General features: G+C 48.3%; 1 protein-coding gene across 3 annotated transcripts in view; it reads left to right on the forward strand.

Moving 5' to 3' along the window:
* LOC135061454 (uncharacterized) overlaps positions 1–25,012 on the forward strand; it is a 556,703-nt gene that overhangs the window by 40,684 nt on the left and 491,007 nt on the right. For all 3 annotated transcript variants that reach the window (XM_063964060.1, XM_063964058.1, XM_063964059.1), the window contains exon 3: positions 18,495–18,647. In XM_063964060.1, the coding sequence (XP_063820130.1) occupies positions 18,495–18,647 (153 nt within the window). The remainder of the gene's footprint in view (positions 1–18,494; positions 18,648–25,012) is intronic.

Below are 25,012 nucleotides of genomic sequence, written 5' to 3' on the forward strand. Positions count from 1 at the left end.
TTATTTTAGCCAATGAGAGAAAGATGATGCATGCGATGCAAACACCTAAAATCAAGAAGTGGGTGCTTATTTTATGGGCTGAAATAACATTCATGACAAAGTAGACTTAACTAACAGTAGCTAATAAATTTTAGACTATTGAATAATGGGCAGTGATGCTTCTGGTTCCCAGCATATTATTACTCTGAATACTGGTCCAGCCTGCAAAATGGGTACATCCACATTAACTGTATCTAGAAAATATTATATGGCCGACAAATAGAAATCTATGCTAGGCCCCATGCCCTCTGGCAGTAAAAAAGCAAAACATACTTTGTTCCACTGACCCTATTCCCATACATATTCTCCTGCTGTTATTTCTCTTACGTCCTAGAGGATGCTGGGGTCCATATTAATACCATGGGGGAGTATAGATGGGTCCACCAGGAGCCATGGGCACTTTAAGACTTTGATAGTGTGGGCTGGCTCCTCCCTCTATGCCCCTCCTACCAGACTCCGTTTAGAAAATGTGCCCGGAGGAGCCGGTCACAGCTAGGGGAGCTCTTAGAGCTTTTCTGGTTTTATTGTTGTTTTTTTTAAGATGTTAGGCACAGGGAGGCTGCTGGCAACAGCCTCCCTGCTTCGTTGGACTTAGGGGGGAGTAGTGTCCAACCCTCAGAGGTTAATGGCCACTATCTCTGCTGACGGGACATTAAGCTCCTGAGGGTGATGATCGTTAGCCCCCGAGGCGACCGCTTACTCCCGCAGCTTGCCGCCACCCCCTAACAGAGCCAGAAGATCACGGTGATAAGTGTGTCCCCGGTGACCCGACCAGCGGGGAGCCGGGGTGAATGGCAGCATCAGGGTGGGAGCACAGTACTGACACTGTGCTCCGGAGGCTCAGCGGTACATATGGTGCCGCGCTGTGAGGGGCGCCCTGGGCCAGTGCATATACCCTAAAAAACTGGTCACTAAACCTATCAGGGACATTGTGCTGCTGCTAGTATAAAATACCTCAGGCCAGTATAATCCTGTAAGTACGGGAAGCCGCGCCATGTTTGGGGGCGGAGCTTCTCAGAGCGGACCCAGCAGCTCACCAGCGCCATTTTCTTCCTGCAGTTCATCACTGAGAGACGCTGTCAGGGACTACAGCTATCCTGTGCGGTACCTGGGGGTTGTAGAAGGGGGGGGAGGCTGTAATTTCACTGTGTAATCTATTAAGGTACACAGTCAGCGCCAGGCAGTTACTCTGTCACTGCTTACTGGGGTGCTGTGTGTGCTGGCTCCAATCTCTGTGTTTCTCTGAAGGTACTTGGGGAAAACTGTCTGACATTTTCGTGTGTGTGTGTGTGTGTGTGTGTGTGTGTGTGTGTGTGTGTATGCTGATTATCACATAGCCATGTACAGGGACTCTGGGTCTTGGGCGGCAGAATATGTATCTTCTCCAGGGGAATCCATTCCTTGTACCCAGGAATTTAATATTTTGTCTCAGCCTTCCGAATCCGAGCCCCAGTGGGTGGCTTCTATTAAGGGAATGATATCCCAGATTTCTATTAGGATTGCACATTATGAGACTGAATCACAGATTTTAAAACAATCTGTGGAGATTTTGTCTGGTTCTGTCCCCACTACCTCAAATCACCTGGTGTATCCAAGAAACGTGTACATGCTCAGATTATGCAGGTCGATACGGACACAGACTCTGACACGGCAGAGGGTGATGCGGCTTTGCGCACGTGGGGGGGGGGGAGGTGAGGCTTCCCTGACAAGAGGGGTGCAACTCATGATTGAGGCTATTAGGGATGTGACAAACCACGTGAACAGGTAGAGGAGGCTTACTTTACAGACAATAAGAAAGCCTCCCTGACCTTCCCTGCGTTTAAGGAATTAAACGCATTATTTGAAAAATCCTGGGAAAATCCAGAGAAAAAATTCCAGATCCCAAAGAGGGTTCTTGTGGCTTTTCCCTTTCCCTGAGGATGATAGGAAAAAGTGGGAAACCCACTTATAGTAGATGCCTCTGTATCTAGAGTGTCTAAAAAGGTGGTGTTACCTGTCCCGGGGACTACCGCTTTGAAAGAACCGGCAGACCGCAAGATTGAAACTACGCTCAAATCCATATACACTGCTTCAGGAGTGGCGTTAAGGCCCACTATTGCCTGTGCATGGATTTCTAAAACCATAGTAAAGTGGCCAGGCACATTACTAAAGGACTTAGATTTTATGGATAGAAGTGACATTGAATTTTCTCTTACGTCCTAGAGGATGCTGGGGACTCCAAAAGGACCATGGGGTATAGACGGATCAGCAGGAGCTTGGGCACACTACAAAGACTTAAACTGGGTGTGAACTGGCTCCTCCCTCTATGCCCCTCCTCCAGACCTCAGTTAGACTTTGTGCCCAGGAGTGATGGGGGACACACTAGGGGAGCTCTACTGAGTTTCTCTAAAAGACTTTGTTAGGTTTTTTATTTTCAGGTAGGCCTGCTGGCTACAGGCTCCCTGCATCGTGGGAGTGAGGGGAGAGAAGCAGGACCTACTTCTTCTTAGTTCAAGGGCTCTGCTTCTCGGCTCCTGGACACCATTAGCTCCAGAGGGTTCGATCACTTGGTGCGCCTAGCTGCTTGTTCCCGGAGCCATGCCGTCACCCCTCTCACAGAAGCCAGAAGAAAGAAGCCAGGTGAGTATTGGAAGAAAAGAAGACTTCAGACGGCAGAAAACTTCAGTAACGGAGGTACAGCGGTAGCGCTGCGCTCCATGCTCCCACACACCAACGGCACTCACAGGGTGCAGGGCGCTGGGGGGGAGCGCCCTGGGCAGCAGGTTACTGTTTTTCTTCATAAGGCTGGCAGTGAAAACAAAGTCGGTGCCTTGGCACAGTGTCTCAACCCCCGCCGGCATGTTGCAGCGCGCTGCGCGCCGTTGATCCCCCGCCACCGGCTGGCACGGGTACAGGACGCTGGGAGGAAGAGCGCTCTAGACGGCAAGTTGAAGGATTTTTTTTTTGGAGGCTGTGCTGTCTTGCATTGGCGGTGCTGGGGCTCAGTGTCCCAGTCCCCGCCAGACTGTAAGAGCGCACTGCGCGCCATTCTCCAGCGCCGCCGGCTTCTCTGGGTGCGGGGCGCTGGGGGGGAGCGCTCTGGGCAGCGATCGCTCTAGGCTGTGTTCACTGCTGGGAAGGGTGCAGGCGATGGTCCCCAGACACCGCGACCGATGCACCCGCCGCTTGGCGGCTGCGGGCGCGCTGCGCGACGATGTTCCCACACGCTGACAGTTTGCTGGGGTGCAGGGCACACGGGGGGGGGGCGCCCTGAGCAGCATTACTTTCCGATGGTGTATAGTGTCTTAACACTATATGCGGTACCCGAGTTATATGTTTATAGTGTAATGGAGTTATAGCGCGCCGGGGGGGGGGTGGGGCTTAGCCCTCACACATACATGGTCAGCGCCATTTTCCCTCTGTCCCCGCCGAGATGTACGTAAGGTACAAACAAGGGGGGGGCCCACAGTGTTTAGTGTTATGTTAAACATACATAACATTAGTGGAGTTAGAATGAGCATCAGGTCATTCTTGTATGTATTTTCTGTGTGCTCCCTGTCAGATGTACCCTTTATAGTACACTTGGGTTGACAGGTGTGAGTGTTCTGTTTTAAACATCTATGGGGTTCACTGTCGGCATCGCCGATGCACGTGGGTGCTTGCTACAGCATAAGCAGTGATCATTATATGGGAGGCACAATAGTATGGGGGTGACCCTGTCGGCACCAACTGTTGTCATCGGGGGTAAATGGGCATGCTGTATCTGACTTATACCTGTGTATATACAGTTGTATGTTACTTTCCTCGGACCGCTTGGGGTCGCAAGACGGTAATTTTGCCTGGTAACTAATCCCTGCTGTCGACGAATACTGGGGTTTTCTGTCGACTGTAATGTTTCCTGGTAGATCCACAACTGGGGCTTTGCAGTACATGGTCATACACGTTCAGTACACATTAATGTCACGGGGGTCCAGAAGGCTCGGGACAATCCGTTTATATGTATGTTATATATATATTTAGGATACGTGGCTATGTGTCTTGCAGTATGTATATTCATATTATGATTTATGATGAATACTGGTGTAATAGTATTTCTTCTCATGTGCTGGTCGCTCTGTTGATAAAGCTCTAGGTCGGCTGTGACTCACGCCCTTTCCCGAAGTCCGAGGGGTTATTCTGTTTCTGCCATGGATGGAATATTGTGGAAGTCAACGACTGGTCGACTCGGCCCCTGTCTACAAAGGATCGTATACAGGAAAGCTAAGTGATATGATTATTTTTCTATGCTGCGGGCTGTTTGCATTACAGGCACATGAGGGAGTGTTTGTGTTCAGTAAGTCATAAAATAGATTTACTCTAAGGAGAGAGGGGTGGTTCCTTATGTTGGATCTTCTCTATAAATTTGCGGCAGGCTGCCGTACGTATACGGGTAGTGTGGCCGGGGGACTGCTGAGGCTGACCACGTGAGTTACTGGAGTTTTTCCCTGGGACGGTGTACCACTGTTTGGAGGGATGCCTCTATTCAGCCAATCTCGGTGGATATTCCTGGTAAGTTTAACTTCGGAAATTAGATTCCCTGGCAACAGTTGGTGACGCATTCCTTTTAGGGATGCAGTCATTTTAATCGGTTAAATACTGTTTTTTGTTTTTGTTTTTCTGTACAACCTGTGAAGGGTGAAAAGGTAAGAGTTCTGCAGCCTTGTTAGCTTTGCAGAAGAGGATGTCTGTTCTATTTCTACACCACAGGTCACAGAGTCTATATGGCGGGTTCCCGCTCCAGTGAGGACTCAGTTACTACTTTCAGTTAGTCCGGAAATAGACTAGGACCGGTGAGTTACGGATAGAATCCAAAAGGCCATTCTGGAGTTACAGATGGTTCCCCTCACTGATTTTCGAATGGATATTGCCGTTTCCCCTCTGGAAGGGGACGCAGTACGCGACGCCATACCAAGGGGGCGTCAGGTTCAGGGCCTTGTCCTCCTGTCCCGGTTAAAAAAAAAAAATAATTATAATTATCTGGTGGGATAGCCTGGATTCTCTTGCCCGTTTCACTGGAGGATGGTAGCATGATGGTTTTCTTTCAATAGTAAGAGCCATTGTTTTTCTGTACTGAGATGTTCGCCTGGTTAGGGCGAGAAACAAGTGGTGTAAATTGTTGTCTCTATCTGACTGTTCTTCAACACAGGGAAGGGCTATTGTTCCCAAAGGCGCAGATGTCAGGAGTGGTATCAGGGTAGATACTGCATGGTTGAGGTTCTGTGTTTCCTGTGGTAAAGAAGGTCAAAGGCCAGAGTGGTTGTCCTGGGACCGGTTAGGAATGAGATCCGTGTCTCACCAGCACATGCACCGGAATGTAGTTCTAATGGCTAGGATATCACTTCTGGGGTGTCTGTTCAGCTCTCACGTCCTAGAGGGTTGAAGGTTCGGGATCCAGGAGTTGATCCTAGTGTCCGTGTATGCAGATCTCCGAGGCTGGGGAGCAGAGGAAGAGGTCAAGCTGCGAAGCTTGTCTAAAATAAGCTTTCTTGAATTAAGAGTAGTTTCTTCGTGATCTGCCGTGTTAATTCCGTCGGAGGACTTGACGACAGTGACGTCAGTAAGTCGCTAGGGCGGAACAAGGGCCAAAGCGGCATTGGCAGAAGCTGACATAGTTTTCCGCTGAGTGGAAAGGCTGGTAAGCGTTGTATTAGCAGTCTTCGTTACGGGTGTAAACGAAGGCGAAATAGATTTCTTCTGCAGACGCGCTCTCCATCCGGGAGACAGACTATAGTCATTGAGAGGTTTTACAGAAGTGACAAGTTTTTGAGGAGTCTCTCAATTGGGTACGTTGGCGTCTCGCTTCAACGAGAGACCTCAGGAATAGAATTCCAGGTCCAGCATCACTCAAGCTATGGTAGTGGACGACCTCGTGACACCTTGGGTGTTTTCGGTTGGTAGATGTATCACCTCCGCTTTCACTCTGCTGAAGGGGATAAACGTAAGAAGGACAGAAGTACCGGCGATCTTCATTGTTCAGGTCTAGCCAAGGAGGGCTCGGTATCCAGTTCTTTAAGATTTGTTCATATAAGATCCAGGGCCTCTTCCTCTATGGGAAGAACTGTTACAACAAGTTCTGGGCGTGTATCAGGACTTGCTGCGTTTGACGGCGTGGCGGTTGAACACCATATTCTAATCCGATTGGGTATTCCAGTGAGATAATTTCCACACTTCTTCAGGCTAAAAAAAGAAGTGACGGCGAAGCCTTAACACCGTGTTTGGCGTGAATATGTGTCTTGGTGTAAAGCTAAGAAGCTTCCTACGGCAGACTTTCAGCTGAGTCGTTATTCTCCGTGCTTTGCAAGCAGGTGTGGATGCAGGCCTATAGTTAGGCTCCGTTTCGGGGCAGTTTTGGCCTTGTAAATTTTCTTTTAAAAAAAAAGAAAAAGAATTTGGCCACCTTTTCTGGAAGTTAAGACTTTCGTGAAAGGAGTACTGCACATCCAACCTCCATTTGTGCCCCATTGGCACAGTGGGCTTTTGACGTGGTGTTGCGTTTCTTGTGTCTCACTGACTGGCACCTTTATTAAAGGTTGTGTTAAAATTTCTCTCTTGGAGAGTGGTCAGGCTTTTGCTTTTTAGGCGACCGCAAGGCGGTTGTCGGAAGTAGCTGCTTTGTCTCCAATGAGCCCCTGTTTGATCTTCCAAGTGGATAGAATTGAGAACTCGGATAGTAGTTCTGCCGAAAAGGGTTTTCGGGGTTTATCAAAAACCTGCCTTTTTCGATGCCTGTGGTGACTTCAGCATTGGCTGATTCAATCTCTCTCGATGTTGTCAGGGCTGTGAAGATTTATGTCGCCAATTGGGCTCAGTTTGGGGAAACAGAGGCTCTGCTTGTCCGGTATGCTCCCAGCGTGTTTGGGGCGCCTGCGTGTCTACAGTCTGTTACACGCTGGATCTGTACTACGATTCGGTGTGCTAGTTCTACGGCTGGGTTGCAGTTACCGAAGTCGGGGGAGACCAATTCTACTAGGAAGTTGGGTTGATTTTGCGCGGATGTCCGAGTTGTCTCGGCGGGTTCACTTTGCCGAGCAGTTACTTGGTCGGGTTTAAAAACTTTGCTAAGTTCTATAAGTTTGATACCCTGGCTGAGGAGGACCTCATATTTGCTCAATCGGTGCTGCAGAGTCGTCCGCACTCTCCCGCCCGGTCTGGAGCTTTGGTATAGACCCCATGGTCCTTTTGGAGTCCCCAGCATCCTCTAGGACGTAAGAGAAAATAGGATTTTAGTACCTACCGGTAAATCCTTTTCTCCTAGTCCGTAGAGGATGCTGGGCGCCCGTTCCAGTGCGTCCTGTGTCTGCAGTTATTGATTTTGCTGCCAATTTGTGGTATTGCTCATCTGTCAGCCTATTGCTGACGTTGTTCTTGCCTTGGCATGTGGTTTCTTATTATTGGTTGGGTTGACACACAGATTGTGTTACATATTCTCTCAGCATATGGCTGTCTGTTTTTCATACCGTGGGCTGGTATTCTGTTGTAGGGCATGTCTTGCGGTGTGAGCTGGTATAACACTCACTGTGTTTAAATTATAAATTCTTTCCTCGAAATGTCCATCTCTCCTGGGCACAGTTTTCTAACTGAGGTCTGGAGGAGGGGCATAGAGGGAGGAGCCAGTTCACACCCAGTTTAAGTCTTTGTAGTGTGCCCAAGCTCCTGCTGATCTGTCTATACCCCATGGTCCTTTTGGAGTCCCCAGCATCCTCTACAGACTAGGAGAAAAGGATTTACCGGTAGGTACTAAAATCCTATTTTTTTTTACCTAACAGACAGGATTCTGCGGGTTTCATGGTGGAGGCCATGAAGGACCTGGGTAATCTGACTGCAAGGATGTCGTCCATGGCTATCTCAGCACGCAGGGGAATCTGGCTACGCCAGTGGTCTGCAGATGCGGAATCCAGGAGAAGTGTAGAGAACCTACCCTTCACAGGTCAGGCTCTATTTGGGGACACATTGGATGCGTAGATCTCCACAGCAACCGCTGGTAAGTCAACCTTTCTTCCCTTAGCCTCTCAGACGACGAAGAAACCCTTTCTACGTCCACGGTGCAGTCCTTTTGGGCTAAAAAGTCCAAGACTCCCACCACTTTTTCTTCAGGGGTGACTGAGCTAAATCCAAAAAAACAGCACCTGTAGGTTCCCAAGACCAGAAACCTGCCTCTGTGTCCTCAAAATCCTCAGCATGACGGTGGACCTCCCTGCCTGGAGAACGGGCAGGTGGGAGCGAGGCTCAGACGTTTCAGTCACGTCTGAGTGTCGTCTGGTCTGGATCCCTGGGTACAGGATATTGTGTCCCAGGGGTATAAACTGGAGTTTCAAGAGCTCCCACCCCACAGGTTCTTCAAATCAGGTCTGCCAGCTTTGACAGGGCTATCCTTCAGGAAGCCATTCACAAATTGGAAAGGGCAGATGTAATTGTTCCAGGTCCACCTCCTCTGGTAAACCAGGGTTACTATTCAAACCTCTTTTTGGTACCCAGGTATCGGTTCATCGGTGCATTTGCCTTCTGGGGAATATGGTTGCTTCCTACGAGGCTCTGTAGTACAGAAGATTTCATGCACGGTCCTTCCAACTGGACCTCCTGGACAAGTGGTCAGGATCTCATCTACACATGCACCAGAGGATACGTCTGTCGCCGAAAACCAGGATTTCACTCCTGTGGTGGCTACAATTGTCTCGCCTTCTAGAGAGCCGCAGGTTCGGAATTCAGGACTGGATCCTTCTAGCCACGGATGCAAGTCTCAGAGGTTGGGGTGCAAGGGAACTAAGGGCCGTATACAATGGTCTTCTACAAGCGGCGCATCTTCTACAAGATTGGGCTATTCAAGTGCAGTCGGACAATGTAACGACGGTGGCCTACATAAACCGACAGGGCGGAACAAAGAGCAGAGCTGCAATGTCAAAGGTAACAAGAATCATCCTCTGGGCAGAAAGGCACGCGTTGGCGCTGTCAGCAATCTTCATTCCAGGAGTGGACAACTGGGAAGCGGACTTCCTCAGCAGACACGATCTCCATCCAGGTGAGTAAGGCCTCCATCCAGAGGTGTTCACAGAGGTGACAAATCTTTGAGGTGTACCCCAAATAGACATGATGGTCTCCCGTCTCAACAAGAAACTTCGGAGGTACTGTTCCAGGTCAAGAGACCCACAAGCAGTGGCGGTGGACGCCCTGGTGACTCCATGGGTGTTCCAGTCAGTGTACGTGTTTCCTCCACTTCCACTCATTCCAAGAATTCTTAAGCTCATTAAGAGAACAAGAGTTCAGGCGATCCTGATTGCTCCGGACTGGCCAAAAAGGGCTTGGTGCGCGGATTGATCCGAGGCCTCTTCCTCTTCGGGAGGACCTACTGCAACAGGGGCCGTTCGCTTATCAAGACTTACCGCGGCTACGTTTGACGGCATGGAGGTTGAACGCCAGATATTACCTCGGAAGGGCATTCCGAGCAAGGTTATTCCTACCCTGATACAGGCTAGGAAAGGAGTAACGTCTAAACATTACCATCGCATTTGGAAAAAGTATGTATCTTGGTGTGAATCCAAAAAGTTTCCTACAGTGGAGTTTCAACTGGGACGATTTCTCCTCTTCCTGCAAGCAGGTGTGGATATGGGCCTGAAGTTGGGATCCATAAAGGTCCAGATTTCGGCCTTATCCATTTTCTTCCAGAAACAAATGGCTTCCCTCCCTGAGGGTCAGACTTTCTTGAAAGGGGTTCTGCACATCCAGCCTCCCTTTGTGCCACCTACGGCGCCCTGGGATCTTAACTTGGTGTTACAGTTCCTCCAATCAGATTGGTTCGAACCTCTACCGGAGATTGAGGTCAAGTTTCTCACGTGGAAGGCTGTCACTTTGTTGGCCTTAGCTTCTGCTAGACGTGTGTCGGAGTTGGGGGCTTTGTTTTGTAAGAGCCCCTACTTGATCTTTCATGAAGATAGAGCTGAGCTCCGGATACGTCAGCAGTTCCTTCCGAAGGTTGTGTCGGCATTTCATATCAACCATCCTATTGTGGTGCCAGTGGCTACTGACTCGTCACAGAAAATCGGACTCTGTTTGTCCTGTATGATCCCATGAAACTTGGGTGTCCTGCTTCTAAGCAGACGATCTCTCACTGGATTGGGTTCACTATCCAACATGCGTATTCTACGGCAGGATTGCCATGTCCTACGTCTGTTAAGGCCCACTCTACTCGTAAGGGAGGGTCTTCTTGGGCGGGTGCCCAGGGTGTGTCGGCTTTACAGCTTTGTCGAGCGGCTACTTGGTCTGGGTCGCACGCGTTTGCTAACTTCTACAAGTTTGATACTTTGGCCACTGAGGACCTAAAGTTTGGTCAATCAGTTCTGCAGGAGCCTCCGCGCTCTCCCTCCCGTTCTGGGAGTTTTGGTACATCCCCATGGTACTAATATGGACCCCAGCATCCTCTAGGACATAAGAGAAAATAGGATTTTAATTACCTACCGGTAAATCCTTTTCTCGTAGTCCGTAGAGGAGGCTGGGCGCCTGCCCAGCGCTTCGTGATCCTGCAGTGGTTACTTTGTTCAGTACTGCTTTGTTCTTGGTTAAGTACTAATTTATATAGTCAAAATTTGCTGTGGTGCGCTCCCTGGGTTACTTGGGCAATGTTCACTCTTCAGAAGGACGGTGTAGAATTCTGATGGGGATGTGCAAATTTGCAAGAATAAATATATTAAAAATAATTTTTTCAATCCACAGATTAGTGGACCCACGTACCAGAGTTGTAGGGGTGTATCAAATGTCCACCCAAAAACGCATCAAATATTGCTCCCCGGGGTTTACAGCAATGCTCTGCGGATTCCCTCTGGATGTAGTAGGTACCTCCAATCAGTCACCAACGCGTTTCAGCCTTTCAATGGCCTTTGTCAAGGTGTGACACCTTGACAAAGGCCATTGAAAGGCTGAAACGCGTGGTGGATTGAAAAATTATTATTTTTAATATATTTATTCTTGCAAATTTGCACTTTGATGACATATGCAAAGTTTTAAGAGAGACCTTCTGTTGCATTTTAAACCTAATAAAATATACTGTTTGGACACCATAACAAATAGTACTTCACTATATGTTGCCATTCTCTTCCTACTTTTTGGGGATATAACTCAAAACGGAGTGGAGAAGTGGTGGACTATCCTGGAGGAGATCTGCTAGGAATCAGAGGAAGCAATACCACAGGCGTATTTGGGTGGGCACGACTGACACCCCACTTAATCTGGTACGTGGGTCAGCAAATCTAGGGGGATTCCATGTTGTTGGATTAATTTCAAGATACATTTGAGTTCATTGAATTAATATAAACAGAACTCATTTCGAACGTACTTCACTATATATCACTTTCTCTTTTCATCTCTATGGTAAAATTATGTGAATTGGAGTGGGGACGTATTGCCGAAAATAAAAAAGAACATCCCCATCAGAATTCTACACCGTCCTTCTGAAGAGTGAACATTGCCCAAGTAACCCAGGGAGCGCACCACATCAAATTTTGACTATATAAATTGTGACTTTTGGGGTATAGTTGACCACCCCAGCTGGTGGACTGCAGCACCTTTGAACTAAAGCGCCATCTGTACATTTCTTGGTTGGAGTTCTTGGTTAAGTACTGTTTATTTCTTACTTGGTTAAGTAATATTGTTCAGCCGTTGCTGAGTTTTCAAGCTGATTAGCTTGGTTTGCCTTGTATGTGTGAGCTGGTGTGACTCTCGCCAATATCTGTGTAAAATCCTTCTCTCGAAGTTGTCTGTTTCCTCAGCACAGTTTCTAGACAGAGTCTGGTAGGAGGGGCATAGAGGGAGGAGCCAGCCCACACTATCAAAATCTTAAAGTGCCCATGGCTCCTGGTGGACCCGTCTCTACCTTCCATGGTACTAATATGGACCCCAGCATCCTTTACGGACTACGAGAAAAGGATTTACCGGTAGGTAATTAAAATCCTATTTCTCTAACGTCCTAGTGGATGCTGGGGACTCCGAAAGGACCATGGGGAATAGCGGCTCCGCAGGAGACTGGGCACAAAAGTAAAAAGCTTTAGGACTACCTGGTGTGCACTGGCTCCTCCCCCTATGACCCTCCTCCAAGCCTCAGTTAGATTTTTGTGCCCGAACGAGACGGGTGCAGGCTAAGGGGCTCTCCTGAGCTGCTTAGTGTAAAAGTTTAAAGTAGGTTTTTTTATTTTCAGTGAGACCTGCTGGCAACAGGCTCACTGCACCGAGGGACTAAGGGGAGAAGAAGCGAACTCACCTTCGTGCAGAGTGGATTGGGCTTCTTAGGCTACTGGACATTAGCTCCAGAGGGACGATCACAGGCCCAGCCATGGATGGGTCCCAGAGCCGCGCCGCCGTCCCCCTTACAGAGCCAGAAGACGGAAGAGGTCCGGAAAATCGGCGGCAGAAGACGTCCTGTCTTCAATAAGGTAGCGCACAGCACTGCAGCTGTGCGCCATTGCTCTCAGCACACTTCACACTCCGGTCACTGAGGGTGCAGGGCGCTGGGGGGGGGCGCCCTGAGACGCAATAAAAACACCTTTTTTGGCAAAAAATACATCACATATAGCTCCTGGGCTATATGGATGTATTTAACCCCTGCCAATTTTTACATAAAAAAGCGGGAGAAAGGCCGCCGAAAAAGGGGCGGAGCCTATCTCCTCAGCACACTGGCGCCATTTTTTCCTCACAGCTCCGTTGGAGGAAGGCTCCCTGACTCTCCCCTGCAGTCCTGCACTACAGAAACAGGGTAAAACAAGAGAGGGGGGGCACTAAATTGGCATATAAATATATACAGCAGCTATATTAAGGAAAAACACTTATATAAGGTTATCCCTGTATATATATAGCGCTCTGTTGTGTGCTGGCAAACTCTCCCTCTGTCTCCCCAAAGGGCTAGTGGGGTCCTGTCCTCTATCAGAGCATTCCCTGTGTGTGTGCTGTGTGTCGGTACGTTGTGTCGACATGTATGAGGAGGAAAATGGTGTGGAGGCGGAGCAATTGCCTGTGTTAGTGATGTCACCCCCTAGGGAGTCGACACCTGACTGGATGGTCTTATGGAAAGAATTACGTGATAGTGTCAGCACTTTACAAAAGACTGACGACATGAGACAGCCGGCAAATCAGTTAATACCTGTACAGGCGTCTCTAACACCGTCAGGGGCTCTAAAGCGCCCGTTACCTCAGGTGGTCGACACAGACCCAGACACGGACACTGACTCCAGTGTCGACGGTGAGGAAACAAACGTATTTTCCAGTAGGGCCACACGTTACATGATCACGGCAATGAAGGAGGTTTTGAACATTTCTGATACTACAAGTACCACAAAAAAGGGTATTATGTGGGGTGTGAAAAAACTACCCGTAGTTTTTCCCGAATCAGATGAATTAAATGAGGTGTGTGATGAAGCGTGGGTTTCCCCCGATAAAAAACTGCTAATTTCTAAAAAGTTATTGGCATTATACCCTTTCCCGCCAGAGGTTAGGGCGCGTTGGGAAACACCCCCTAGCGTAGATAAGGCGCTCACACGCTTATCAAAACAAGTGGCGTTACCGTCCCCAGATACGGCCGCCCTCAAGGAACCAGCTGATAGGAAGCTGGAAAATATCCTTAAAAGTATATACACACATACTGGTATTATACTGCGACCAGCAATCGCCTCAGCCTGGATGTGCAGTGCTGGGGTGGCTTGGTCGGATTCCCTGACTGAAAATATTGATACCCTGGACAGGGACAATATATTATTGACTATAGAGCATTTAAAGGATGCATTTCTATATATGCGAGATGCACAGAGGGATATTTGCACTCTGGCATCAAGAGTAAGTGCGATGTCCATTTCTGCCAGAAGAGGATTATGGACACGACAGTGGTCAGGGGATGCGGATTCCAAATGGCATATGGAAGTATTGCCGTATAAAGGGGAGGAGTTATTTGGGGTCGGTCTATCGGACCTGGTGGCCACGGCAACGGCTGGAAAATCCACCTTTTTACCCCAAGTCACCTCGCAGCAGAAAAAGATACCGTCTTTTCAGGCTCAGTCCTTTCGTCCCCATAAGGGCAAGCGGGCAAAAGGCCACTCATATCTGCCCCGGGGCAGAGGAAGGGGAAAAAGACTGCAGCAGACAGCCTCTTCCCACGAACAGAAGCCCTCCCCCGCTTCTGCCAAGTCCTCAGCATGACGCTGGGGCCTTACAAGCGGACTCAGGCACGGTGGGGGCCCGTCTCAAGAATTTCAGCGCGCAGTGGGCTCACTCGCAAGTGGACCCCTGGATCCTGCAGGTAGTATCTCAGGGGTACAAATTGGAATTCGAGACGTCTCCCCCTCGCCGGTTCCTGAAGTCTGCTTTACCAACGTCTCCCCCCGACAGGGAGGCGGTATTGGAAGCCATTCACAAGCTGTATTCCCAGCAGGTGATAATCAAGGTACCCCTCCTACAACAGGGAAAGGGGTATTATTCCACGCTGTTTGTGGTACCGAAGCCGGACGGCTCGGTGAGACCCATTTTAAATCTGAAATCCTTGAACACTTACATAAAAAGGTTCAAGTTCAAGATGGAGTCACTCAGAGCAGTGATAGCGAACCTGGAAGAAGGGGACTATATGGTGTCGCTGGACATCAAGGATGCTAACCTCCATGTCCCAATTTGCCCTTCTCACCAAGGGTACCTCAGGTTTGTGGTACAGAACTGTCACTATCAGTTTCAGACGCTGCCGTTTGGATTGTCCACGGCACCCCGGGTCTTTACCAAGGTAATGGCCGAAATGATGATTCTTCTTCGAAGAAAAGGCGTCTTAATTATCCCTTACTTGGACGATCTCCTTATAAGGGCAAGGTCCAGAGAACAGTTAGAGGTCGGAGTAGCACTATCTCAAGTAGTACTACGACAGCACGGATGGATTCTAAATATTCCAAAATCGCAGCTGATTCCGACGACACGTCTGCTGTTCCTAGGGATGATTCTGGACACAGTACAGAAAAAGGTGTTTCTCCCGGAAGAGAAAGCCAGGGAGTTATCCGACCTAGTCAGGAACCTCCTAAGACCAGGCCAAGTGTCAGTACAGCAATGCACAAGGGTCCTGGGAAAGATGGTGGATTCTTACGAAGCGATTCCATTCGGCAGATTCCACGCAAGAACTTTTCAGTGGGATCTGCTGGACAAATGGTCCGGATCGCATCTTCAAATGCATCAGCGGATAACCCTGTCTCCAAGGACAAGGGTGTCTCTCCTGTGGTGGTTACAGAGTGCTCATCTCCTAGAGGGCCGCAGATTCGGCATTCAGGATTGGGTCCTGGTGACCACGGATGCCAGCCTGAGAGGCTGGGGAGCAGTCACACAGGGAAGAAATTTCCAGGGCTTGTGGTCAAGCATGGAAACGTCACTTTACATAAATATCCTGGAACTAAGGGCCATTTACAATGCCCTAAGTCAGGCAAGACCTCTGCTTCAGGGTCAGCCGGTGTTGATACAGTCGGACAACATCACGGCAGTCGCCCACGTAAACAGACAGGGCGGCACAAGAAGCAGGAGGGCAATGATGGAAGTGGCAAGGATTCTTCGCTGGGTGGAAAATCATGTGATAGCACTGTCAGCAGTGTTCATTCCGGGAGTGGACAACTGGGAAGCAGACTTCCTCAGCAGACACGATCTTCACCCGGGGGAGTGGGGACTTCACCCAGAAGTCTTCCACATGATTGTGAACCGTTGGGAAAAACCAAAGGTGGACATGATGGCGTCCCGCCTCAACAAAAAACTGGACAGATATTGCGCCAGGTCAAGGGACCCTCAGGCAATAGCTGTGGACGCTCTGGTAACACCGTGGGTGTACCAGTCGGTGTATGTGTTCCCTCCTCTTCCTCTCATACCAAAAGTACTGAGAATCATAAGAAGGAGAGGAGTAAAGACTATACTCGTGGCTCCGGATTGGCCAAGAAGGACTTGGTACCCGGAAATTCAAGAGATGCTCACGGAAGACCCGTGGCCTCTACCTCTAAGAAAGGACCTTCTCCAGCAGGGACCATGTCTGTTCCAAGACTTACCGCGGCTGCGTTTGACGGCATGGCGGTTGAACGCCGGATCCTGAAGGAAAAAGGCATTCCGGATGAAGTCATCCCTACCCTGATCAAAGCCAGGAAGGATGTAACCGTACAACATTATCACCGTATTTGGCGTAAATATGTTGCATGGTGCGAGGCCAGGAAGGCCCCTACAGAGGAATTTCAACTGGGTCGATTCCTGCATTTCCTGCAAACAGGACTGTCTATGGGCCTCAAATTAGGGTCCATTAAGGTTCAAATTTCGGCCCTGTCAATATTCTTCCAGAAAGAACTAGCTTCTGTTCCTGAAGTTCAGACGTTTGTCAAGGGAGTACTGCATATACAGCCTCCTTTTGTGCCTCCAGTGGCACCTTGGGATCTCAATGTATTTTTGGGATTCCTAAGATCACATTGGTTTGAACCACTCACCACTGTGGACTTAAAATATCTCACATGGAAAGTGGTAATGCTGTTAGCCCTGGCTGAAGCCAGGGCTATCAGAATTGGCGGCTTTATCCTATAAAAGCCCTTACCTAATTTTTTATACGGACAGGGCAGAATTGAGGACTCGTCCTCAATTTCTCCCTAAGGTGGTTTCAGCATTTCACTTAAACCAGCCTATTGTGGTGCCTGCGGCTACTAGGGACTTGGAGGATTCCAAGTTGCTGGACGTAGTCAGGGCCCTGAAAATATATGTTTCCAGGACGGCTGGAGTCAGAAAATCTGACTCGCTGTTTATCCTGTATGCACCCAACAAGCTGGGTGCTCCTGCTTCTAAGCAGACGATTGCTCGTTGGATTTGTAGTACAATTCAGCTTGCACATTCTGTGGCAGGCCTGCCACAGCCAAAATCTGTAAAAGCCCATTCCACACGGAAAGTGGGCTCATCTTGGGCGGCTGCCCGAGGGGTCTCGGCTTTACAACTTTGCCGAGCAGCTACTTGGTCAGGGGCAAACACGTTTGCTAAATTCTACAAATTTGATACCCTGGCTGAGGAGGACCTGGAGTTCTCTCATTCGGTGCTGCAGAGTCATCCGCACTCTCCCGCCCGTTTGGGAGCTTTGGTATAATCCCCATGGTCCTTTGGGAGTCCCCAGCATCCACTAGGACGTTGGAGAAAATAAGAATTTACTTACCGATAATTCTATTTCTCATAGTCCGTAGTGGATGCTGGGCGCCCATCCCAAGTGCGGATTGTCTGCATTACTTGTACATAGTTATTGTTACAAAAATCGGGTTATTGTTGTTGTGAGCCATCTTTTCAGAGGCTCCTTCTGTTATCATGCTGTTAACTGGGTTCAGATCACAAGTTGTACGGTGTGATTGGTGTGGCTGGTATGAGTCTTACCCGGGATTCAAAATCCTTCCTTATTGTGTACGCTCGTCCGGGCACAGTATCCTAACTGAGGCTTGGAGGAGGGTCATAGGGGGAGGAGCCAGTGCACACCAGGTAGTCCTAAAGCTTTTTACTTTTGTGCCCAGTCTCCTGCGGGGCCGCTATTCCCCATGGTCCTTTCGGAGTCCCCAGCATCCACTACGGACTATGAGAAATAGAATTATCGGTAAGTAAATTCTTATTTTTTGCTGCTGCTATAAATGAATGCATAGGGGTCAGTAGAGCAACTTCCCCGACTGCAAGTGCAAATACAGGTTGAGTATCCCATATCCAAATATTCCGAAATACGGAATATTCCGAAATACGGACTTTTTTGACTGAGAGTGAGATAGTGAAACCTTTGTTTTTTGATGGCTCAATGTACATAAACTTTGTTTAATAGACAAAGTTATTAAAAATATTGTACTAAATGACCTTCAGGCTGTTTGTATAAGGTGTATATGAAACATTAATGAATTGTGTGAATGTAGACACACTTTGTTTAATGCACAAAGTTCTAAAAAATATTGGCTAAAATTGACTTCAGGCTGTGTGTATAAGGTGTATATGAGACATAAATGCATTCTGTGCTTAGACTTAGGTCCCATCACCATGATATCTCATTATGGTACGCAATTGTTCCAAAATACGGAAAAATCAGATATCCAAAATACCTCTGGTCCCAAGCATTTTGGATAAGGGATACTCAACCTGTACTCATTGAATATCGTATGTCAGACATGACTGTATTTGACATTCCATGTCATCGGTGGTTGATGCAGTTCAGATGGGTAATTAGCATCCCTCTTCAATGGTGGTACCTCCTCCCCCTCATAATGAAGATAATGGATTTATCAGTGCGTTTGGGTTTTCTCATGTAGAGCATGTAAGATGTATGTATCAGAGCTATAATCTGATTTTACTTGGTCGTCTTTTCATAGGAGATTATATTTTGACAGTCTTGCTCTGAAATATTGGCAGTTGTCCTTGTTTCAAGTCTCTTGTTTTTACAGTCATGCATGTGTTTGTTTTACCAGGCTGGAAAGCCTGTACAAAGGTCCACAGCAGGCGCACACCTTTCCATTGGCCCAGGGAATCATGGAAAGATGTTATTAAAAGGAGATAGCCTGAATGAGCTCCAGTCCCATGGTTCAAGTAGGAGGCCTTCAGGAAATGAGCAGAAACTGGTGGTGAGTTTCCCAATGTGTTCCTGTATGTTTCCCAAAGATAATAAACTAATAGTAAAAAGTGTACAGTAATTCAGACCAAAAGAAATGCACTGTGCTAAAAGTGGCAGCGTCTAATGTAATGATATATCTAATGCACATTTTAGGTTTGTTTTAACAAGGGGTGGACAAAATTAGGTTGCCAGAGTTTGGAGCCAGTCAGGATAAACCATCGGCTAGCCAATGTCTTCTCATGGAAAAAATGCATGCTTTGGGAACAAAACCTGCTTGACACATGCAGTATTGTTATCAGCCGTGAACACAAGTATCTATATGATTTTCAACTGAGTATTTTATGGATTAATTAGCCAGACTATTAAATTTTTTATTAGTTACATATTTTTTGTCTCTGTTCAAACATCTATCTGTCTGTATCTATCTATCTATGTCTGTCTGTCTGTCTGTCTATCTTATGTCCAAGACCCTTCCCCCTTCTTTGTCAGCAGAACAGCTTGATTTATTCTTGGCTGGAAAAATTCCTTTGAGATTCTAATTAATATTAACGAGTTAGTATCGCATATTATCCAAAGATGTGTTGGCTGCTCATTCATACTATAAATATCCCATTCTATCACATCCCAAAGGTGCTCTATTGGATTGGTATTTGGTGACTGTGGGGGCCATTGGAATGCACCTAATTCATTGTCACATTCATGGGATCGGTTTTAGATGACCTGTGTGATGGGGAACAATATCCTACTGGAAGTAGTCTTCAGAAGATGCTTGGTCTATGGCTATAATAGGATGTACATTACAATACCGCTACCAGACTAAGCTGTGGACACAAGGCAGGATGGATCCATGGATTCATGTTTACACTAAATTCTAGCCCTGCCAACTGTACATTGCAGCAGACATGTAGTTTGATTAAACTAGGGAATATTTTTCCAGTCTTCAGCTGTCCAGTTTCGATGAACAGTTGCCAACTCTCTGCATCCTTATCTTACTGGCAGAAGTTGAACCATGTGTGGCCTTCTGTTCTTTAGCCAATTCACTTCAAGGTTCGACATGCTGTGTGTACTGAGATGCTCTTCTGCATACTGCTAACATAACGCATGGTTATTTGTGCTACTGCCACCCTCTTGTCAACCTGAACTACAGTAGTCAGGCCATTCTCCTTTAATCTCATTAAGAAGGCAGTTTCATCCATATTTGTTGTGTTTGAAATCTTCCGTTTCTAAAATACTCAAATATCTGGCAGCAACTACCATAGCTCAGTAAAGTCCATTAGATCATGTCTTCCCTATTCTGGTGTACCGTGTTTTTATGAATGCCGACATATGATTAGCTGAGTAGATATTAGCATTAACGAGCTGATATAGCTAATAAAGTGGCCACTGATTGTGTATGCTGCGCTATTCATATGACACCACACAAAATTTGTCAATATTTCTCTAGCATCCATAAGGGATATCGGGGACAGATTAGTACTATAGGGTATAGACGGGTCCAAAGGAGCCAGTGCACTTTAAATTTCTTAAACTGGGTGTGCTGGCTCCTCCCCTCTATGCCTCCTCCTACAGGTCAGTTTAGAAAAAAGTGCCCTCAGGAGAGGATGCACACTCTGCAAGCTCCAGAGTTTTTCTTCAATTTCTTTTAAAGCTTTATTTATTTCGGTTTGCTGTTTGAGCAACAGCATACCTGCGCCCTGGGAGTTAGGGGGGAGACGGTCACCGGCCTCTTGAGGTGCAGAGCCGCTTGCCCGCTGCAGGACCACCGTCCTGAGGGGCTGTTTGTTCAGCGGGGCATGGCGCCTTGGCTGTCGCAGCCACAGCATGCTGCACACCCCTAACGCTGCCTGATGGTGATCATCGGTGGTGAGTACACACCGGGGACCCCACTAGGGGGGGTCACCCGGTTCACTGTGCGGCTGAAGCGCGGGTGAGGTGTACGGATCCCTCCTGGGGGGACCCGCTCTATCCCCTGCGTGAGGCTGGCTAAAATGCATTGTACCAAGCATTTATTTGAAGGTACAAACATAGGGAGACATGGCCAGTATAAATATAAAACAGTAGCTCCGGCGCCATGGCGGGGGGCCGAGCTACATGAGAGCGGGGTGAGCGGCATTTTGGCACCTTCCTCTGCATAGCAGCAGCAGCCTCAACAGCTCATCCATAACAGTCCCCGGATCACTGGTACCGGGTGTAGAGGGGGAGAGCCGCTGTAGTGTGCACGAGTAACATCCCTCTGAGGGAATTTTCATAATACAGTCTCACTGTTTTTTACATATAAAACGCTGACAGCCTCACTGGGGCTGGGCAGCGCTGGGTGCGCTGGTGTCCTCTCTCCAGTGTCTCCTCTCACATACAATAGGACAGGCTTGTGTTGTATTTCAGGCTGTGTTGTATGTGTATTGTACCTGTTTTTCTTATTCAATATGGTAAAACAGTAGTTATGCAGTGTTTGTAATGCTAGATTCTCTCCTAGTTCATCTGGCTCAATATCATGTGAGCAGTGTAGTCCGTCATCTCAGAATGCTGATAACAATGTGGGGGAGAGTCCAGAGCCCTCCTGGTTGGGGGCTATCAAAACTATAATGTCTGATATGTCATCTCAACTCACTGCAAATGCCAGTAAGAATCAGGAACTGCAACAAGCAGTGGCAAGTCTAACTGCTAAACATTCCCCCTTGTCTACTACAGGGGCACAAAAAACGTACTCTACCTGCACTCCTATCAGATACTGATGATTATATACAGGATGATGTGGATGATGTGGACCCCATAAGTGGGGATTCCACCCCTACCCAGGGTATTGAACCCCTCATATTGGCTATTCAGCATGTGTTAAAGCTCCCCCTGGAGGACGCTAATACTTAGCAGTCATTTTTCCTCCCACAAGACAAACTTGGAAAAATCCAGATAAAAAATATCTGGTGTCCAAATGGTTTCTGCATACATTCCCCTTTACCCCTGAAGGCAGAAGATTCTGGGAAGAATCTCCAGCAGTTGATGTCTCAGTCTCTCTCCTTTCTAAAAAGGCGGTACTTCCTGCTCCGGGCTCCTTTACGGTAAAGGACCCGGCAGATAGGAAAATTGAGGCCACTCTAAAATCTATCTACACTGCTGCAGGTGTAGCTCAAAGACCGGTCATTGCAGGTTGCTGGATGACACATGCAATTCATTCCTGGGTTACTCAAATTCAGAAAGGTCTTTTTTGGTGATGGGGCCTTAGTTACTGTAATTTTTCTAAAACACATTCAGGACACGGCAAGAGTCCTCTGTGACTCCCTTAAAGAGATTGGCAAAATTAAGAGCCATATGGTTGCGTCAGTGTATTGCTGACGCTGACTCCAAACATAATGTGGAATCTCTTCCCTTCACAGGTGAATGGCTCTTTGGAGGTGAATTGGATGCATGGATCTCCAAAGCAACTGCTGGGAAACTTCCGCCTGCTAGACGTACCTACCCGGGACCATCTACTCAGTCCTTTCGGTCCTCTAGACTTCGATCTAGGGCTAGGGGGGTCTCCAACGCAGCTAGAGGCACCAAAGGTAAGCCTAAGAAACCAGCCGTTGCCGGATCTCAGGATCAAAGCACAAGTTAGGCTTCCGCAAAGACTTCAGCATGACGGTGCCCACCCACCCCGAGGGGATCTCGTGGTGGGAGCTCTGTTACTTCACTACAGCCACATCTGGGACGGTTCCTGCCAAGATGCTTGGGTAAGGGACCTTATCTCTCAGGGTTACAAGCTGGAGTTCGACGGTGCTCCTCCCCAACGTTTTTTCAAATCAGGTTTACCAACTTTGGAAAATATGCGAGGTACGGTACTACAGGCCATCACAAAGTTGGTCCAGTCCCAAGTCATTGTTCCAGTACCCCTACAATAACAAGGACAAGGTTACTACTCCAGTTTGTTCATGCTACCAAAACCAGACTGGTCGGTGAGACCCATTCTGAATCTGAAGTCCTTGAATCCTTACCTGAAGGTTTTCAAATTCCAGATGTAATCTTTGAGAGCGCTGATCGCAGGCCTGGAGCCACAGGAATTCCATGTGTACCTGGATATCAAGGACGCTTACCTCCATATCCCAATTTGGCCTCCTCATCAGGCTTATCTGCAGTTCACCCTACTGAACGATCATTACCAGCTTTAGGCATTACCCTTCGACCTGTCTACAGATCCGAGGGTGTTTACGAAGGGGCTGGCTGAGATGATGTTTCAGCTCAAGGTACAGGGGGTCAACGTAATTCCCTACCTGGACGATCTCCTGATAAAAGCGAGTTCCAGGGAGCTTCTACTGCTCCATATAGATCACACTATCCAACTTCTGTCTTGCCACGGGTGGATTCTCAATCTGCAGAAGTCCCACCTGGAACCGTCTCAGCGGCTCCTGTTTCTGGGGATGCTACTGGATACTGTAGCACAGAAAGTGTTCCTCCCAGAGAACAAAGCGAGATCACTTCAAGAAATGGTTCGCATTGTTCTCTGACCTGCTCGTGTATCCTTTCTTCTTTGCATAAAATTGTTAGGAAAGATGGTGGCCTCGTGCGAGGCGATACAGTTTGAGAGGTTTCATGCCAGACCTTTCCAATTGGACATCCTGAACAAGTGGTCCGGTTCACATATTCAGATGCACCGGATGATTCGGCTGTCGCCCCATCCCAGGATTTCACTCCTGTGGTGGCTACAGTCTTCCAACCTACTGGAATGTCGACACTTTGGGATTCAGGATTGGATCCTCCTCACGACGGATGCGAGAGGATGGGGAGCTGTCACCCAGGGGGCGCAGTTCCAGGGCAGGTGGTCTGCCCCAGAAGCCCTACTTCAGATCAACATTCTGGAACTTTGGGCTATATACAATGCTCTGATTCATCTCCTCTAATCCGGGATCAGGCGATCCAGGTGCAGTCGGACAACGCCATTGCGGTGTCGTACATCAGTCGATAAGGAGGGACAAAAAGCAGGGCCTGCATGCGAGAGGTGTCAAGAATACTCCTCTGGGCAGAAAGAAATGCAAGAGCACTGTCCGCGATCTTCATTCCTGGAGTGGACAACTGGGAAGCAGACTTCCTGAGTCGCCACGACCTCCATCCAGGGAAGTGGGGACTACACCCTCAGGTGTTTCAACAGATCATCAACAGGTGGAGATGCCCGCAGATCGACTTGATGGTGTTTTGCCTCAACAAGAAGCTTAGCTCATATTGCTCATGTACCAGGGACCCTCAGGCGAGCGCAGTGGATGCGCTGACATCGCCTTGGCCTTACCAGCTGGTCTACTTGTTTCCTCCGATGCCGCTGATCCCAAGGGTGCTCAAGCGGATCAGGCATCAAAGAGTGAGGGCAATCTTGATTGCCCCGTATTGGCCCCGAAGAGCGTGGTACGCGGCTCTTCGGGACATGTCCGTAGAAGACCCTAGGCCTCTACCTTCTTCAACAAAGACCGTTCGTCTACCCGGACTTACGGCGGCTTCGTTTGACGGCATGGAGGTTGAGCGGAACATCCTAGCTCACAAAGGGCTTTCCAAAAAGGTCATTGCCACTATGGTGCAAGCCAGAAACCTGTGACGTCAAAACACTATCATCATATCTGCCGGAGATACGTCTCTTGGTGCGAGGAACGCACATATCCCTCTGCAGAATTCCACTTGGGAAGGTTCCTACATTTCCTGCAGGTTGGAGTGGATAAAGGCTTACGTCTGGGATCCATTAAGGTCCAGATTTCGGCTCTTTCCATCTTCTTCCAGAAGAAGTTGGCTCTCTTGCCGGAAGTTCAGACCTTCTTGCAAGGGGTGCTTCATATACAACCTCCATTTGTGCCGCCTGGGATCTGGATGTTGTGTTACGTTTTCTACAGTCCTCCTGGTTTGAACCTCTGATGATGGCAGAAGATAAGTACCTCACGTGGAAAATGGTGATATTACTGGCCCTGGCTTCTGCTAGGCTTGTCTCAGAATTGGGGGCCTTGTCTTGCAAAAGTCCGTACTGGTCTTCTACGTGAACAGAGCGGAGCTCAGGACTAGACAGCAGTTCCTGCCGAAGGTGGTCTTCGCGTTTCACTTGAATCAACCTATTGTGATTCCATCCAGTTCTGGAACTTCTGCTCCTCCGGAGACATTGGATGCAGTGCGAGCCTTGAAAATCTATGTCAAGAGGACGGCTCGGATCAGAAAGACGGATTCCTTGTTCGTGCTGTATGATGCGCAGAAAAGGGGTTGCTCTGCTTCAAAGCAGTCCATTGCTCGTTGGATTAGGCTTACTATCCAACAGGCCTATGTGTCGGCAGCCTTACCTGTTCCACAGTCTCTGAAGGCCCACTCTTATCAGATCGGAGGGCTCTTCCTGCGCGGCTGCCCATGGAGTCTCGGCCCTACAACTATGCCGAGCTG

Source organism: Pseudophryne corroboree, chromosome 1, assembly GCF_028390025.1.
Source record: "Pseudophryne corroboree isolate aPseCor3 chromosome 1, aPseCor3.hap2, whole genome shotgun sequence".
NCBI lineage: Eukaryota > Metazoa > Chordata > Amphibia > Anura > Myobatrachidae > Pseudophryne > Pseudophryne corroboree.